We start from the raw sequence: 18,842 nt of genomic DNA, 5'->3' as shown, positions 1-18,842 counted from the left end.
TCCGTAATAACTGTTTTTGGTATAGTCCTTTTTAACCAGGCAAACTCCCAGTGTAGACTGTGGATTTCAGAATCAAGCCTTCTGTGTATAAATCCATTATTTACAGCATTTTTGTTGTTTGTTTATTCAATATAAACAACATGTTTGATGTGTACACAGACAGCCGTACTCTGTTGTGTAATCGCCACTAACTCACGCAATTAACTCAAAAAACCATTTGTGATTTAAAAAAATCCTACTTCTTGTTCAGCCAATCGCTAAGACAAACAAGCTTGTTTATATTTACAGGAGAGAATGCTGACCACTTCTTATTTACAATGTCACCTAAAAGCGAGAACAGTCATTCGCATGGCACTTTTGTAGCAGATATTGCAAGTATTTACGTGCCAGATATGCTAAACATTTGCATGCCCCTTCATGTTCGGCCACCATTCCAAGGACATGCTTCCATGCTGCTGATGCTCATTAAAAAAATAATGCATTAATTAAATTTGTGACTCAACTCCTTCGGAGAGAATTGTATGTGTCCTGCTCTCTTTTACCCGCATCCTGCCATATATTTCATGTTATAGCAGTCTTGATGACCCAGCACATGTTGTTCATTTTAAGAACACTTTCACTACAGATTTGACAAAACACACAGAAGGTACCAATGTGAGATTTCTAAGGCTAGCTACAGCACTCAACCCAAGGTTTAAGAATCTGAAGTGCCGTCCAAAACCTGAGGGGGATGAGGTGTGGAGCATGCTTTCAGAAGTCTTAAGAGAAACACTCTGATGTGGAAACTATAGAACCTGAACCACCCAAAAAGAAAATCAACCTTCTGTTGGTGGCATCTTATTCAGACGATGAAAATGAACATGCGTCGGTGCGCACTGCTTTGGATCACTATCGAACAGAACCCGTCATCAGCATGCAAGCCTGTCCTCTGGAATGATGGTTGAAGCATGAAGAGACATATGAATCTTTAGTACATCTAGCACTTAAATATCTTGCAATGCTGGTGTCATAAATATAAAGGGAAGGGTAAACACCTTTAAATCCCTCCTGGCCAGAGGAAAAACCCTTTCACCTGTAAAGGGTTAAGAAGCTATTTTTACCAGCTTAGGTTAAAACTTCCCCAAAGTACAAACTATTTTACCTTTTGTCCCTGGACTTTATTGCTGCCACCACCAAGTGTCTAACAAATATAGCAGGGAAAGAGCCCACTTGGAAACGTCTTTCCCCCCCAAGCCCTACACCCCCTATCCTGGGGAAGGCTTGATAAAAATCCTCACCAATTTGCACAGGTGAACACAGACCCAAACCCTTGGATCTTAAGAACAATGAAAAAGCAATCAGGTTCTTAAAAGAAGAATTTTAATTAAAGAAAAAGTAAAAGAATCACCTTTGTAAAATCAGGATGGTAAATACCTTACAGGGTAATCAGATTCAAAACATAGAGAATCCCTCTAGGCTAAACCTTAAGTTACAAAAAGACACAAACAGGAATATACATTCCATTCAGCACAACTTATTTTATCAGCCATTTAAACAAAACAGAATCTAACGCATCTCTAACTAGATTGCTTACTGACTTTTTACAGGAGTTCTGACCTGCATTTTTGCTCTGGTCCTGGCAAAAAAAAAAACAAAAAAACAAAAAAAACCACCACCACACACAAACAGAGAGAACCCTTTGTTTCTGCTCCCTCCAGCTTTGAAAGTATCTTGTCTCCTCATTGGTCATTTTGGTCAGGTGCCAGCGAGGTTGTCTTAGCTTCTTAACCCTTTACAGGTGAGAAGGTTTTTCTTCTGGCCAGGAGGGATTTAAAGGTATTTACCCTTCCCTTTATATTTGACAGCTGGCTACAACAGTGCCATGAGAGTGCCTGTTCTCACTTTCAAGTGACATTGTAAATAAGAAGCAGGCAGCATTATCTCCTGAAAATGTAAACAAACTTGTTTGTCTGAGTGATTGGCTGAAAAAGAAGTAGGACTGAGTAGACTTGTGGGCTCTAAAGTTTTACATTATTTTATTTTTGAATGCAGTTTGGTTTTTGGTTTTTTCTTTTTACATAATTTTACATTTGTAAGTTCAGCTTTCATGAGAGAGATCGCACTACAGTACTTGTATGAGGTAAATTGAAAAATACTATTTCTTTTGTTTTTACAGTGCAAATATTTATAATCAACAATAAATATAAAGTGAGCATTGTACACTTTGTATTCTGTGTTGTACTTGAAACCAATATATTTGAAAATGTAGAAAACATCCAAAAATATTTAAATAAATGTTGTTCTATTATTGTTTAACAGCGCAATTAATCGCATGATTGATTTTCTTAATCACACGATTAATTGTGTTTAATCTTTTTAGTCACTTGACAGTCCTAATAAAGAGACTCCATCCCCTAAGAACTTACTATCTAAAGCAGTGGTTTTCAACCTGAAGTCCACCTGGGGATCTGCAGAATATGTCTAAGATTTCCAAAGGATTCTGTACCTCCATTCAAAAATTTTTAAATAGAGGAAAAAATAACATTCAGTATCTTGTAATGCTTTTAATGGCTGCCATAGATTTTTCTTAAACTATTGTTAGCCACAATTAATGAGGAAATGAATGCCTCTCTAAAAATTTCAGCTACAGTGTTTCCATAAAAATCAATATACTGTTATGCTCTGTGAATACAGACAGAAGCTTGCTTCCAACAACATGGTCTAATATTAACTATCATAAAGCTAACTAGTGAACTTATCCTTTTCTCTGTTAGATCTCCTTTGCCAGACTTTCCTGCATACCCAAAGCCATAAACTTAAAGTCACATTATATTAAATGGATTGTGATAATACCATATGGTATCTGTAAGAATGTTACTTTTCTGGATGTGTAATACGCAATGATATAATATCTGGTAGCTAATTCTGAATTCCATTCAAAAAACCACCCAGAGGGTAAAAGCCATGATGACATTTCTGTAATACTTTGTATTGTATCTGTCAACCCATATGGGCTTGATCTGGCTCCTACTGAAGTCAGTGACACAATTCCCATTAACTTGTGTCAGACTTTATATCATCAATCCCTATCTTGAGTCAGTCCAGCACCATCTCACTTCATTCTAATTATGAGGAGAAATCACCACCTGGGAAAGAATGTAAATTTTCTGATTACCAGGGAAGGACATCTGTCACCTACCAGTCCACCCAGTCCTGGAGGATGCTCTGTTATTCTTAACCATCCAGAAGACATGTTCAAACGAAAGAGTTTAAAAGCTGTTTGCTAATGATCAAAGTGGCTCATTTCAAAGCTTTGGCTGAGCTCTTACAAAGGACAATTCCTGTTACATGTTTTTATTTACAAGTAGTACAAACAAAGGAGAAAAACGGTTTAATCATTGTTGTAACTTGATCTACGCTAACTTAGGGACACATCAAACTGCTGACTGTGCAAAGACATTTCTAGTCTTTAGGGCAATGAATGAGCTGAGTTTCTGCTTTAACTCAGAATCTTCTTACTTTTGTCAGCCTCTCACCATTATTTAAATGGGTATTTTTAATTTAATTTTCAAGACTTATCCTAGGCAAATTGCAACTCCATCCCCTTAGCACCATCTAAAGAAATTACATAATATGAATGATGTCCTTCTCATAAGATGCTTTATAACCTAGCATCATTCCAGCTTGTACACCAAAGTCAATGTTTCAGCAAACAAATATTGATTTAGGTGGCTTGAAAAGGCACATGTTTTTCAGGTCTTTGGTTAGCTTAAATGATCTGTTTGTGCATTCTTCCATCTATGAAACTGGAAATATGATGGTGTCCTCTGTACAGACAAATGTCTGCATTTTTGTAATCTTGCAGATTCAATTATATCTAATTATCTAAAGCTATTATACTCCAACTGAGTACAATTATCAACTAATAATACATGATCAGCTATGTATCTTTGATTATTATATTGATCAGTATATATGATCAGCAAAGTACAATGATCATGTATACCTACAGTATGATCAGTTTAGTTCCATAAATCAGCTTAGTCCAATTATTGATACAGAACAGACTAACTGATTATGTGAGAATATATACTTAAAGCATAAGTGAACATTTTGGATCTAATTCTGGATAGTGCTGGAAAGCCTATTTGCATACTGGAAAGCCAACAATGAGAGCACTGGGGAGAAGCTGGTTACCCCTATTCTGACTACTCTGAAATGTCTCAGAGTCTCTGTGACAAAAGCAAGGGAGTTAGACTCTGGATTTTTCTCCATAAATATATGCATTTATACTCCATGACCTAGCAATGACATATACATACAACTCCTAAGTAGTTAATCCTTTTGTCTGTTAGTAGGAAAAGCTTTTAAAGGGAGGATCTTGGCCAGAATACAGATGTACATTAACACAGCTTTTGTAGTGTACCCATTAAAGAATTCATTATATTTGTTTCAGGCAAATGCAAGAATTTGTCCCTTAGTAGACAGTACAAGAAATATGCTCTCTTCCTAGGTCAACCAAAAGCCACAGAAGAAAGGTCCAAATCATGTCATTTTATGCTAACTGCTGATTTAAGTTTTGTTGTCTTTTTCTGTGCAACTTTCTACAGGCTTGGAAATGGGTTTTAGGTCCTGTGGTAGTATACATCTGTGAAAGAATGGTTAGGTTCTGGAGATTTCAGCAGAAAGTTGTCATTACAAAGGTATGTAATATAGTCTAAATGTCTGAATAAAAACCAACGTACAAATGAAATGGTTTTATCAACAGAAGTTGTTTTATTTGCTAGTTTTGTTGATGACCACTCTGTAACCTCATCTTCACTGCTGGCTTCGTGAGCTCTTCCAGTATTACCATGTAGTTTTGCAAAGTATTGCTTTTTAATTTGGTTTTAGCTTTTGCTCCCGCTCCAATAGTGAGTCCATAAGTTCTACATGTAAGCAAACTTGATCCACAATGTACCAGACTGATGAGGCAACCTGTGATCAGGTGATGTCTCTCCCTCTTTAGGCCCATAGAGTGAAATCCTGATCTTTATTGAAGTCAGCAGCAAAACTCATACTAACTTTAATGGGGATCCAGGATTCTACCCTTGGAGCCTGGAGATCTGAAGGGGATTATGGGGCATATCCTTCATTGGTAAAAATAGTCATAGCTCCATTGAACTCAGTTGAGTTTTGACAACTTATGTCAGCTGAGGATCTGCCTTTAAGTTCAAGGCCTGCTTAACTCACTTACATTAGTAAGTAAAGCAGGAATAATTCCACTGAAAGCAACTGAGTTACACAGCTGGGAAACCAGCTTAAGTGAGATCAGACTCAAGCTCATTGTCTAAAAGGGTAATTGTGGCAGATGAAGCCTTGATGGTAAAGTCACTAAAATGAGAATTTCAGTGGACTGAAATTTCTGTTACACAACCATTCATGATATTTAAAAACTCAGTTGCTTAACTGAGATGAGCTTTTAGTGAAAGTGAATTAGAATTGTATTCAGTGGGTATGTCTACACTACGAAATTAGGTCGATTTTATAGAAGTCAATTTTTAGAAATCTATTTTATACAGTCGATTGCGTATGTCCACATTAAGCGCATTAAGTCGGCGGAGTACGTCCTCACTACCGTGGCTAGCATCAACTAACAAAGCGGTGCACTGTGGGTAGCTATCCCGCAGTTCCCGCAGTCTCTGCCACCCATTGCAATTCTGGGTTAATCTCCCAATGCCTGATGTGGCAAAAACATTGTTGCGGGTGGTTTTGGGTTCATGTCGTCAGTCGCCCTTCCCTCCATGAAAGCAACGGCAGTCACCATACCATGTCAAGCATGGAGCCCACTCAGCTCAGCTCACCGTCACAGCTGCTGTTGTGTCTTGGGTGCTGCTGTCAGTAGATGGTGCAGTACGATTGCTAACCATCAGCATCCACCGCTTGCACTGTAACTCTGCTCTCCTGCTCTTGTAAATGAGCTCAGTCTCAATAGAAAATTTCTCCATGTTGTCATCATCCACCACTTCTGCTGCAACTCTGTTCTCCTGGTGCCATGAATCCACCTCACAGGTCCTCTCGTCTTTCTGTATAAATATCTATTTCTCGTGGCATCCGACGTCAACCACCACTTCGACTCTGCTCTCCTGCAGACACCATACCATGGCAAGCATGGAGCCCATTTAGCTCACCGCTGCTGTTGTGAGCATTGTAAACTCCTGGAGTATATGCAGAACCGGGCTAAGAGACGCCAGCATGAGGACGATTTTGATGAGGAAATGGACACAGACATTCCTGAAAGCATGGGCTGTGGCAATTGGGACATCATGGTGGCAGTGGGGCTGGTTGATACAGTGGAATGCCGATTCTGGGCCCGGCAAACAAGCACAGACTGGTGGGACAACTTAGTGTTGCAGGTATGGGATGATTCATAGTGGCTGCAAAACTTTCACATGCATAAGGCCACTTTCCTGGAACTCTGTGAGCTGCTTTCCTGCACCCTGAAGTGCAGGAATACCAAGATAAGGGCTGCCCTGACAGTTGAGAATTGAGTGGCGATAGCACTGTGGAAGCTTGCTATGCCTGACTGCTACTGGTCAGTCGGGAATCAATTTGGAGTGGGCAAATCTACTGTGGGGGCGATTGTGATCCAAATAGCCAATGCAGTCATTGACGTTCTGTTATCAAGGGTAGTGACTCTGGAAAATGTGCAGGTCATAGTGGATGGCTTTGCTGCAATGGGTTTCCCTAACTGTGGTGGGGCAATAGACAGAATGCACCTTGCCAACCAGTACGTAAACTGCAAGCGGTACTTCTCAATGGTGCTGAAAGCACTGGTGGATCACAAGGGACATTTCACCGACATCAGTGTGAGATGGCTGGGAAAGGTGCATGAAGCTTGCATCTTTACGAACTCCAGGCTGTTCGAGCAGCTGCAAGAAGGGACTTACTTCCCAGACCAGAAAATTACCATTGGGGATGTTGAAATGCCAATAGTTATCCTTGGGGACCTAGCCTACCCGTTGCTCCCATGGCTCATGAAGCCGTACACAGGCAGTCTGGACAGTAGCAAGGAGCAGTTCAACTATAGGCTGAGCAAGTGCAGAATGGTGGTAGAATGTGCCTTTGGATGTTTAAAAGCTCGCTGGTGCTATTTGCTGACTAGGTCAGACCTCAGCGCAACCAACATTCCCATTGTTATTGCCGCTTGCCGTGTGCTCCATAATATCTGTGAGAGTAAGAGGAACACATTTATGGTGGGGTGTGAAGTTGAGGCAAATCGCTGTGTGTCCGATTTTGAGCAGCCAGATGCCAGGGCAATTAGAAGAGCACAGCAAGGCATGCTGCGCATCAGACAGGCTTTGAAAACCTGTTTCATGATCGGCCACACTTCAGTGTGACAGTTGTGAGTTCTCCTTGATGCAAACCCGTCCCCTTTGTTGATTTTAATTCTCTGTAAGCCAACCACCCTCCCCCCTTTGAAATAAAGTAACTACTGTTTTGAAACCATGCATTCTTTATTAATTTTTTTAAAAAGGAAGATAACTGACAAGGTAGCCCGTGTGGGGTGGGGTGGGGGAGGAGGGAAGGACAAGGCCACATTGCTTATTGTAGCCACGCTACAAATCAAACTGTTTGAATGACAGCCTTCTGTTGCTTTGGCCATCCTCTGGAGTGGAATGGCTGAGTGCCCAGAGCCTCCCCCCGCCCTCCCGCATTCTTGGGCATCTGGGTGAGGAGGATATGGAACTTGGGGAGGAGGTCAGGCGGTTGTACAATGGATACAGCGAGGGTCTGCGCTCTTGTTGGCTTTCCTGCAGCTGCACCAGATGCTTCATCATGTCAGTTTGCTCCCCCATTAGCCTTCACATTGCCTCCTGCCTCTGCCCTTTGTGCTCAATTAATGCTTTCCTATGTTTTTTGTTTTGTTTTTGTTTTTTTGTGCCTTCTGATCTGTGATAACCTCAGGGACAGAGATGATAGGGGGAGCCTAGAAACATTTGCACCTGGGGGGAGATAAAAAGGGAGAGTAAAATTTAAGATGATACATTTCTGAGAACAAAAGGGAGACTCTTTCACAGTGAATCAAGCAATTCACAGCAGACAGCACATGTGCTTTAGGTACAAGGTTGCATTTTGCCTTTTATATTGAGTGCCTGCTGGTATGGTGACACATCACACATGCATGGGCAACGGAATTCGGTTTCCATGCAGCCATGGTAAGGCAAAGGGTATGCAGGGTTGGTTTCTTACGCATAACATGTGGGAATGGTTTCAAACTGCAGCGCCCTCCTTTCCCATAGCAAGCAATGGGTTGGGTTTCACATTTAAAAGGAAGGGCTGCGGTTTTCAGGTGGATGTGCAGCACACACCTCCCCCACCCCACCGCGTGGCTATTCTCCGGGATGATCCCTTTTAGCCAAGAGCAAACAACCCAGCATGAACGAGGTCCTTTTACTGTTCCCTTACAAAAATTCCCCTATTTCAACCAGATGACCTTGAATGATATTACTCTCTTGAGGCTAACACAGAAAGATATAGACCGAATATTGCTTGAATGCGACCAAAACCCAGGACCATTGGCTGCCATGCTTTGTGCTGCAATGATTCCAGAATACTTTGAGTACCTCCATAAGAGCTTTATGGAGATGTCCCTGGAGGATCCCCGCTCCATCCCCAGACATGTGGACAAACTTTTCCAGTAGCTGTACCAGCTGTGAATGCATTCCAATTCTTCAGGGCAAATCAAACATTAAACACTATTGCTTTTAAATCCTATATTGTAGTTACAAATATGCACTCACCAGAGGTGTCTTCTCCAGCTTCAGGGTCGGGGATCCCGCCTTCAGATCGTATTGGCTCCAGGGTGATGAAAAGGTCCTGGCTGCTGGGGAGAACGGATTCACTGCTTGCCTGCTGCGCATTCTTCTCCTCCTCCTCTTCCTCATCCACAAAATCCTCCTCCCTGTTGCATGAGACTTCCCCCTTGCAGGTGTCCATGTACAGTGGTGGGGTAGTGGTAGGGTCCCTTCCTAGAATGGCATGCAGCTGATCATAGAAGCGGCATGTATGAGGCTCTGACCCAGAGCGACCATTTGCGTCCTTTGTCTTTTGGTAGGCTTCCCTCAGCTCCTTAACTTTCAAGCAGCACTGCTGTGTGTCCCTGCTGCAGCCTCTCTCCACCATGCTCTGTGAGATTTTGGCAAATATATTTGCATTTCTTCTTTTTGATCGGAATTCTGCCTGCACAGATGCTTCTCCCCATACAGCAATCAGATCCAGTGTCTCCCTTTCAGTCGATGCTGGAGCTCGTTTGCGATTCTGGGGGGATCGCATGGTCACATGTGCTGCTGAGTTCGCCAGGCTGACCAAACAGGAAATGAAATTCAAAAGTTCCCGGGGCTTTTTCTGTGTACCTGGCTAGTGCATCGGAGTTCAAAGTGCTGTCCAGAGCAGACACACTGGAGCACTCTGCGATAGCTCCCGGGGGCCAATACCGTTGATTTCTGTCCGCACTACCCCAAATTCAACTCAGCAAGGTCAATTTTGGCACTACTGCCCTCATCAGGGAGGAGTACAGAAGTCAATTTTAAGAGCCCTTTAAGTCGACGGAACAGGGTTGGTTGTGTGGACGCATTCATTTTAAAATCGACCTAACGCGGCTAACTTTGACCTAACCCCGTAGTGTAGAAAAGGCCAATGGGCTTGGTTCTTCTTACTTACCTTGGTGTAAATCAGGAATAACATCATACATGTCAACTGAGTTACACTGGAGTCAAATTGCTGTGAAAGGAACATTGGGCCCAATATGTCTGGGGATACGGTTCTGTGTTCTCTCTGACTCTCAAGCTAAAGGTTGCCTAAAATATGGTTTCTTACACAGGCTTCACTTGACTTCTCAAACCCATAATGCAAAATACCATATAATAAATGCAATGGAAATTCTTAATTTGATGTTGAGTAACAGTAGCACTATGATATACTGTATAGTACATTGTCCACTGCCAACTTAAAAACTAATGTGTATCCCACTTTCTAATTCCTTTTAATTGAAGGCAAGTAGAAGTGAACTAGAGGAAGCTCTGTAACTTACTATAAATGAACATGTATTCAAAATTAACACAGCAGAACAGGACAAATCGATCTTTTATTGTGGTTTACTTTGGTTTAGGTGGTGACTCATTCCTCTGGAGTCCTTGAGCTCCATATGAAGAAATGTGGCTTTAAAATGGAGCCTGGCCAGTATATATTTCTACAGTGCCCTTCTGTATCACAACTGGAGTGGCATCCTTTCACGCTTACCTCGGCTCCCGAGGAGGAATTCTTCAGTGTGCACATAAGGGTAGTTGGGGATTGGACACGAGCCCTGTTCAAGGCATATGGAGCAGAGGAAAAAGTCTTTAAGGAGCCCTGGACGCTACCAAGGTTTAAATACTAACTTTTGTGTGTGTTGCCTTTTGTACAGTACTAGATGATAAACTTGGAATCATCTCAGTATGTCATTATGCTAAAGAACAATGAATATGAAAAATGAACATAGAGCTCTTAGTTATCAAGAAGGTCTGTCACAAATCCCTGATTCAGAATCAGCTTATACATAAATATGGCCATTTAGCTGTACCTGTATATTTATGAATCAGATTAAAATGACAGTAGCCATTTATATATGCTAGCTTCCTATCTATTAAGTTATGTATTTAGGTTCTTATAATGGCACCTATCATCATAGTATCTTGCTCCCTATCCCTGTGTTGCGCTCCCCTACAACTGTGGTTCTCAACCCGGGGTACACAGAAATCTTCCAGGGGGTACATCAACTCATAGATATTTGCCTAGTTTTACAACAGGCTACATAAAAAGCACTAGTGACGTCAGAACAAACTAAAATTTCATACAGACAATGACTTGTGTATTCTGCTTTATATACCATATGCTGAAATGTAACTACAATATTTATAGTCCAATTGATTTATTTTATAATTATATGGTAAAAATGAGAATGTAAGCAATCTTTTCAGTTATAGTATGTTGTGACACTTTTTTGTATTTTTATGTCTGATTTTGTAAGCTAGTAGTTTTTAGGTGAGGTGAAACTTGGGGTACACAAGACAAATCAGAGTCCTGAAAGGGGTACAGTCATCTGGAAAGGTTGAGAACCACTGTCCTACAACTCTCTTCCACAACCTGGATCCCTCTTTCTACCTCCATTCCTTACCTCCAAAAGATTCCTACTTCTCCCAGCTGTCCTGATCCCACTTTCATTGGATCTAAGGAACTATCTGTTGCCTGCAGCTTCTTCCCTCTACTGATCTGTGAACACCTACATGCTTCTTCCTCCAACATTCCCAACCAATGTCGCAACCAACATGCTTCTTCCTCCAACATTCCCAACCATTCCCAAATGTATCTTTGTATAGAGTTAAGTAAGGCAAAGAGGTACTGAGGATTCTTAGAAGTGAGTGAGACTTATAAGTATGGTGCTGAATGTTTAGGTTCATGGCAGCTGCTTGTATGTCCCCTAATCATTTACTATTATAAAAGGTTCTGTGGCTTGTTAGGCATGGTATGCAACTCCTACAGGATCTGCAGAAAGTAATATGTTCAGAGACTTCGTGTTCTTTGTAAGTAACCTTTGTTTAACTTCATTTTCAAAACAAAAATCGCCTGTTTCAAATATTAATAGTAAAGGATGAATTTTCAAACAGTGCACAGGGATTTAGCCATCAACATCTACTGATATTAATGAAATCATGCTGCTAAATCATTACTGCACTATACGGAAAATTACTTCTAAATATTCCATAAATGCTTTATGCAGAGAATGATACATCTTATATAATTGTAGTGTACCCACCACATGCTATCTAGACACCTGATGACAAACCTCATCATGTATGTTTTTATGCCCTAAATTCCCACTGACTTCAGTGGGAGTTTTGAGTGCTCAAGAAATGCAGGATCGGGCACAACATGCACAAATCAAGACCGATGTAGAGAGAAAAATAGCTGTTATATAACCACATATTTAGGTTTGTGGCTAAATTGTCAAAGATTATCTTTTAGTATGTGTTTAGTTGCTATTTCACATGCAATTACACACGCAAACAATTGGAAATACTTGAATAAAAGCAAACCAAATAACTTGAAAATGGGAAATAGAGTAATTGAAAATGGGACATGTTGCGGCAACACCCTTAAACAAGCCAGCAACACAACATTCAAAATAATAGATTTTCAAATAATTAATGTAAGTGTGTTTTGTGGACTGTTGCACAATGATTACGTCTTCCTTTCTTAGTAGTGTACTTAACTCTTCCTACAACATCTGCATGTGCATTTATACTATTTAAACTTCATTTTACTGTGAGTCACACAATGACATCTGCAAGTAAACAGAAAATCAGGAACAAGGGAAACCTACGTTTCCTGAAAGTAAGATGTTAGATTGTGAAACAATCTTCCAGAGGAAGTGATGGAAGCACCATCACTTGGGTAATTTAAAACTAGGCTGGACAAAGCAGTCAAAAATATACTGTAGGGTTACATCCCATGCTGCGAGAAGAATGGATTAGATGATTTAATAGTTCTTTTTCAGCTCTAATTAATTTATATCATTCCTATCCAAATTGACTGATGCTGATTGAGAACTGTTGATTATAGAAGAATTCAGACCTGAACAAATTTCTCTTAATTCTGATTCTAAGTATAGTTTATAGTTTTATTAAGTATATTTTATTTCTGAAATACTTGTTCCTCTGAAAGATTTCAGAAACTAATTCTTTGCTTACATATGATCTTTCTCTCTCTTTCATTATATGACTACATCCTGAAAACTTTTCAAAAAGATTAATAAATCTGCTCCTCTGTCCTTTGATTTGTACAATATGGAAAATAAAGCTCTGAAAACAGGATGCTCGCATTTCTGAAACCCTGAAAATTGTAACTGCATGCTTAAATAGATAGCCAGGCCCCTAACTCACATGGATGCTCTTGTGCCCTCATTTCACACAAAATAGTTGCTTTGCTATGAAATGCCACCCACTGAAAATTAAATCCTTGTGTGATGGCAATTTGTGTGAGAGTTTAGACGTGATTTTTGAATATATGCAACAGAAGCACTATTTTTGAAAATGTAGCCCAGTATCTCTCGGATTTTAAGTCCCATTGATATGTTGCTGACTTTTAACAAATGATACTTTGTTACTCCAGACTGGCTGTGGATGGACCATTTGGAGCTGCAACTACAGATGTTTTTCACTATCGAGTCAGTGTATGCATTGCAGCAGGAATAGGAGTCACTCCGTTCGCTTCGATTCTAAAATCCATATGGTTTAAGTGCTGTAATCCTAATACAGAACTGACGTTGGAGAAGGTAGGGTGGAAATTTGTTTATAATTCCTTTAAAAAGTACACTGCCCTCACATCCTCTGGGATTATTTTAATAAACTAATACTTGTCAAGGTTAGATAACCAGCTCCTTCAAGTTGAGGGTAGAAATTGCTTTAGTTTCTGTTGAGATGGAGGAACTCTCTCATTTGTCTGTTATCCAGTGGACCCAATGAGTTTTCAGAACTTTTCTGAGATAAAGTATTTTTTAGCTGCTAGCCCACTCTATATTAAAGACCTAACTGAACATTTTTGTTACTTCTGCCCTCAACCACTAGTGCAGTGGCATCTCCTTACAATTCACCTTGATACCCAGGTAACCTATAACAAAAAAAGAAGTGAGGGAGAAGCTTAGGCGCTGACTTACTCAGCTCCCAGGGCGTACTCGACCCCTGCTCTTTAAACTCTCCAGTAGATACACTGGTTCCGAACATGAATTATTTCTAATAATGTAATTGATAAAAGTGTGCCTGAGGCTGCAGGTCCTGGACAGCATCACTGAAGTTAACATATTCTTAATTCTCCGAACTATCATTTGTAATAATAATATTTAATAATATGGCAGTGCCTTGTGAGGATAGGGTGAAGAAGAGACAGCTGGGGCAGAAATGGAGAGAGCGAGAGAGTGAAACACTAACAAATAAACTGGTTAGTCTCTAAGGTGCCACAAGTACTCCTTTTCTTTTTGCGAATAAAAACTAACACGGCTGCTACTCTGAAAACTAAGAAGAAAGTGGCAGGTATAAACTGTCCCTTCCCCATCCACAATGGCAAGCTTGTGGCCCTTCCAGACATTTTGACTCACTTTCTAATGTAAAAACTCAACTGGGAGCTGTTCAGGGTTTCAGATTTAGGGCCAGAGCCTGCAACTGTGTCTGTGGGCAGACCAGTGTAAGGGTCCACTCACAGGGACCTGAATGCAGGTCCTAGGCCTTGATCTTTATAAAATAAAGTGAGTTAAAACTGGTGGTTTGATGACACATTGCTGCTGAAAGAGCAGCTTGGTTTCTGGGAATGCAGGAGGCGAGAAGGGGTCCAAATAGACTAGGGAAAGTAAGTGTGTGTGTGTGTGTGTGTGTGAGTGAGAGAGAGAGAGAGAGAGAGAGAGAGAGAGAAAATGAATTAACAATACCCCATACTTTAATAGCAGTAAGTCACTTTTCAGAGCATGCACTAGAAGAATTGGTTGCCTTCTGGGATGGATAAAGGCACAAGGCTGAATGTACTTAAGGTGTGCCCCAGTGACCCGCTATTTTACACCTTGCCATGCCTTTTTGCTATAATGCATTAAGTCCCACAGGACCTCTGTGAGAAACAGGAATACTATTATTTCTACTTTACATGTAACTTTTCTGTTTCACAGTTTCTTCATTAGTGTAATAGGAATAATGATACTTATTTCTCATAGGTGTTGTGAGGCTAAAATCATTAATTTTGGAAAGATATCTTGAGATCTCGATGGAAGGTGCTATGGAAGTCCAAAGTAGTATTAGAATTTTTTTATCAGTCATTTAAGTGAGATTGACTTAATCTCAGAGTAATTGGTTTTTTTTCCATTGTCTAAAAGCTTCCACTTGTGATATAATTACACATAATTTAATCTGTTTCCAAGTATGTGGTGCTCACCTTCTATAGTGATGAGTACCATAGAAATGTTGATTAAGGAAATAAATAAGCGGATTTTCTTTTTTAAAAAACAATTTCATTTTGATTGGAGTACAGTTGTCATTACAGTTATTAAATTAATATTTCCTAGTGTTGCCCACATATAGTTGAGATATAAATACTCATAGCTTGCATAATGTCAGCAGCTGTATAATTTAAAAAAACACAGCAAATCAGAAGCAGTACACATTTATCTAATTCATTTTTCACAATTAAATAGCCTTAGAGTGTAGTTTTCATATTGCTTTTTTGATGGTTAGGATGGACATTCCAGTACTCCTGACTGGAGTGTTATCACTCAGTTTAGTTATGCACAGGCTGGTTTCTTCCTCACACCAGCTAGCCTCAGTTTTGAAATTTTGCAGTTGGAATTTATGAAACTGTACTGGTTAACTCAGATTCTAACACTGGCAAACAGCTGTATCCTCTTGTTCTCTTTTTAAGATTCACCCCATCCCACAAACTTTCCAGCAAAATACAGTAATTTGGAAATACTAAAAGGCTGCAGAGTTCATGTTGTCAAATGTAACTTTGTGTTTAAAGCTGCTTTTGGAAAACAGCCTTTATGCCTATAAAGCTGAGTGCTAAATTCTTGATAGTCTTGTTAGTGCACCCATGCAGGACCCTCACCTTTGAGGGAGGAGGCTAGAGATAACTTCAGTGTGCTGGACTATGCCCTGTACCCCAAAGGGGGTGTGGTTACTCAGGTTGTGGGACCTCCACAGCCACCCAGAAGCAGCTGTGGAGTAGCCCACACACTACACATTTAAGAGCAGCAGTAAGAGCAGATGATGAATATTTTTCCCTTGTTCCCCCTGAGTCATTCTTGCTATGTCTTCTGAGTTCAAGCTGAATCTGTTGCTCCATTCCCTTCCCCGGTGCTCTCAGATGCGAGGAGGGGGAGTGAATGTTCATCAAGGAGTAGTTATTAATGATCTGCACTGTGCTGAAAGCAGCTTTATGAAGTATATGCATGCACCTTATGTGAAAGAGCAGAACTCTCTGCTCTTGCTTACTATACCAAGTGTAGGGTGGAGGAAAACGAATGATAAATATGTGAGGATGAAGAGGGCATGGAGTATAAGTGCATTATTGAAATAAGAGACTACTCAAAATCCTGCCTTACAGATCTGATTAATAGTCATACTGAATCTAACTCAATTTGCAGAAAGAGCACTTGGAAAATTTAAGGCAGTTTACTTGTGCAAGCCATCAAGATGATGAATATAATAGGTGGGGTGGGTGGGGATTAGTGAAACATAAATCTAATGAGGGTTGTTGTTTGTTTGAGGAGCCTAAATAACAGCACAGACAGTTAATACTGTGAGCCCTACAATAAAATACAAAATTCAGAATATTTGCTTACTTATAGAAATACACCATTCCTGGACGGTTTTATTCTACAGTGTTAATGAGGTGAATTTTATTGTGTTTTTATTGTATTTTAATCATATTTGTAATATGCTGTGGAGTGCCCAGAGCATCTCGATGGAAAGAAAGGGAGGCTCTTTATAAATAATATTTACCATTATTACCTTTATTTTTCTAGGAGTCTGTGTGTTTCATAGTTTCATTTTTCCATAAGCCAACTTTCCTCACCAGCTTCTCTCTCCTTCCTTTTCAGGACTCTATTTGTGGCAAAAATGTTCTTTGTGAGGAAAAATTCTGTTAATTAATTACAAATATTTCTCATTTATAACAAATGACAATTTTAAGAAATGCAATGGGCACAGCTTTAGTGGGGATGAATTTGGCTTAGTATACTGGGTTTGGAAAATTGTCCCCTCCCCTCCTTTCCCCACCCATTTGCACTAGTCGTACATTGTAAGATGAATTGTTGAAAAGGTGTGAGTAATTAGCTGGTAAAATAGAGGTTGTGGGGACAGTTCCTCAGAGAAAGTCACCAATAGCCATGATAAAATACATAGTGATGTTTTTCAGTGGCCTGATTTTCAGAGGTACCAGCTGCTTGTAGCAACTGCTGACTTCAAAATTCCCAGACAAAACCTTTGTCAAGGGAGGTATGAGCCTGTAAATATTGTACGTGGCAGTTAACTTACAACAACACTGTTGTTAGTTACCAAAAGGAAACATTTTACTGCCTATGGGCCTGATTTTCCTCATATTTACACCAATGTAAGTGTCAAGGTTCCTTCCCCACTCTGAACTCTAGGGTACAGATGTGGGGACCTGCATGAAAACCTCCTAAGCTTACTTTTACCAGTAAGTACTTCCCCAAAGTACAAACTATTTTACCCTTTGCCCTTGGACTTCCAATGCCACCACCAAACGTTTATCTGGGTTTATTTATTATTAGGAAAGCATTGTCTGGAAACGTCTTTCCCCCCAAAATCCTCCCAACCCTTGCACCCCACTTCCTGGGGAAGATTTGGTAAAAATCCTCACCAATTTGCATAGGTGATGACAGATCCAAACCCTTGGATCTTAAGAACAATGAAAAAGCATTCAGTTTCTGAAAAGAAGGATTTTAATAGAAGTAAAAAAGTAAAAAAGAATCCCCCCTGTAAAATCAGGATGGTAAATACCTTACAGGGTAATTAGATTCAAAACATAGAGAATCCCTCTAGGCAAAACCTTAAGTTACAAAAAGACACACAGACAGGAATATCCATTCTATTCAGCACAGCTTAATTTCTCAGCCATTTAAAGAAATCATAATCTAACGCATATCTAGCTAGATTACTTACTAAATTCTAAGACTCCATTCCTGTTCTGTCCCCAGCAAAAGCATCACACAGACAGACTCTTTGTTTTTCCCTCCCCCCAGCTTTTGAAAGTATCTTGTCTCCTCATTGGTCATTTTGGTCAGGTGCCAGCAAGGTTATCCTAGCTTCTTAACCCTTTACATGTGAGAGGATTTTTCCTCTGGCCAGGAGGGATTTTAAAGGGGTTTGCCCTTCCCTTTATATTTATGACAGTAAGTCAATAGCAACTCCATGGAAAGCAATGGGATTATTTTCATGTAAAAACAGTGTAATAATAAAAAAACCAGGCCTCAGATATTTAGAGTTAAGGTTCTGCAAACAACCCTAATCCAGACCCTATATAAACACTAATCCTTTACTTATTCACCAGAAAGCTCACTATTTCCCACCACCAGAACTTGTCTGCATTTCAGACAGAGACCCTGAGCACTCACCTACAGTACAGATCTAAGAAACCCCTCACATTAACCGTAGACCCTCCTCTAATTCACCCAACACTTCAGAGTGAAACACACCAATATCTTGTGTTGTAATCCCTTATAATACAAAACAACATATTCCCTTTCCACCATCTACCATTTCACTAGAATCTACACAGCTCAGTCTATTTCATCTACCTTGCATATATATGTACTAAAAAGACCACTGTGTCTATCTCATTTGTCCTCTACACAAAGCTTCAAAACCTCACCGTCCATAAGCATGTCTCAAACAAAACTTTACCCCTATTCATTCTACACACATGGGCTGTAAATGCCAAATTATCGCAATCACCAAAGCACAAATTTATTACATATAGAATGTGATTTATTCAAGGATATGAAAAGCTTAGTTAGTAGTAATACTTAAGAAGTAGCCCAGTTAAGTGGACAAACTGTGGGGCTACAAGACTAGAATTAAGAGTTTGTTTTGCTGAATTTGAAGGTGGAATTAACATGTTTTCAAAATGTGCTGTGTTTGAGACAAAAACACATTAGGCAGACCTGTCAGACTTCCTTTTGATATTTAAAGGTCAAGGCACTGGGGCATGGTGAGGAGAAGGAGAGAGAGGATTTTTAAAAAGACCAAAACAGTATAAAAATCATGGACACAACAAAACAAGAGCCA

The 18,842-nt window shown here is 40.0% G+C and overlaps 1 protein-coding gene across 1 annotated transcript in view; it reads left to right on the top strand.

Moving 5' to 3' along the window:
• Positions 1 to 18,842, top strand: part of NOX3 (NADPH oxidase 3) — a 60,454-nt gene that overhangs the window by 22,498 nt on the left and 19,114 nt on the right. The window contains exons 8-10 of the mRNA XM_073337730.1: positions 4,590 to 4,682; positions 10,130 to 10,383; positions 13,168 to 13,330. Coding sequence (XP_073193831.1) covers positions 4,590 to 4,682; positions 10,130 to 10,383; positions 13,168 to 13,330 — 510 coding nt within the window. The remainder of the gene's footprint in view (positions 1 to 4,589; positions 4,683 to 10,129; positions 10,384 to 13,167; positions 13,331 to 18,842) is intronic.

The sequence above is a fragment of the Lepidochelys kempii genome, chromosome 3 (assembly GCF_965140265.1).
Source record: "Lepidochelys kempii isolate rLepKem1 chromosome 3, rLepKem1.hap2, whole genome shotgun sequence".
Classification (NCBI taxonomy): domain Eukaryota; kingdom Metazoa; phylum Chordata; order Testudines; family Cheloniidae; genus Lepidochelys; species Lepidochelys kempii.
The sequence above is the reverse complement of the archived record's forward strand: the minus strand, read 5'-3'. Positions and strand labels throughout refer to the sequence as shown.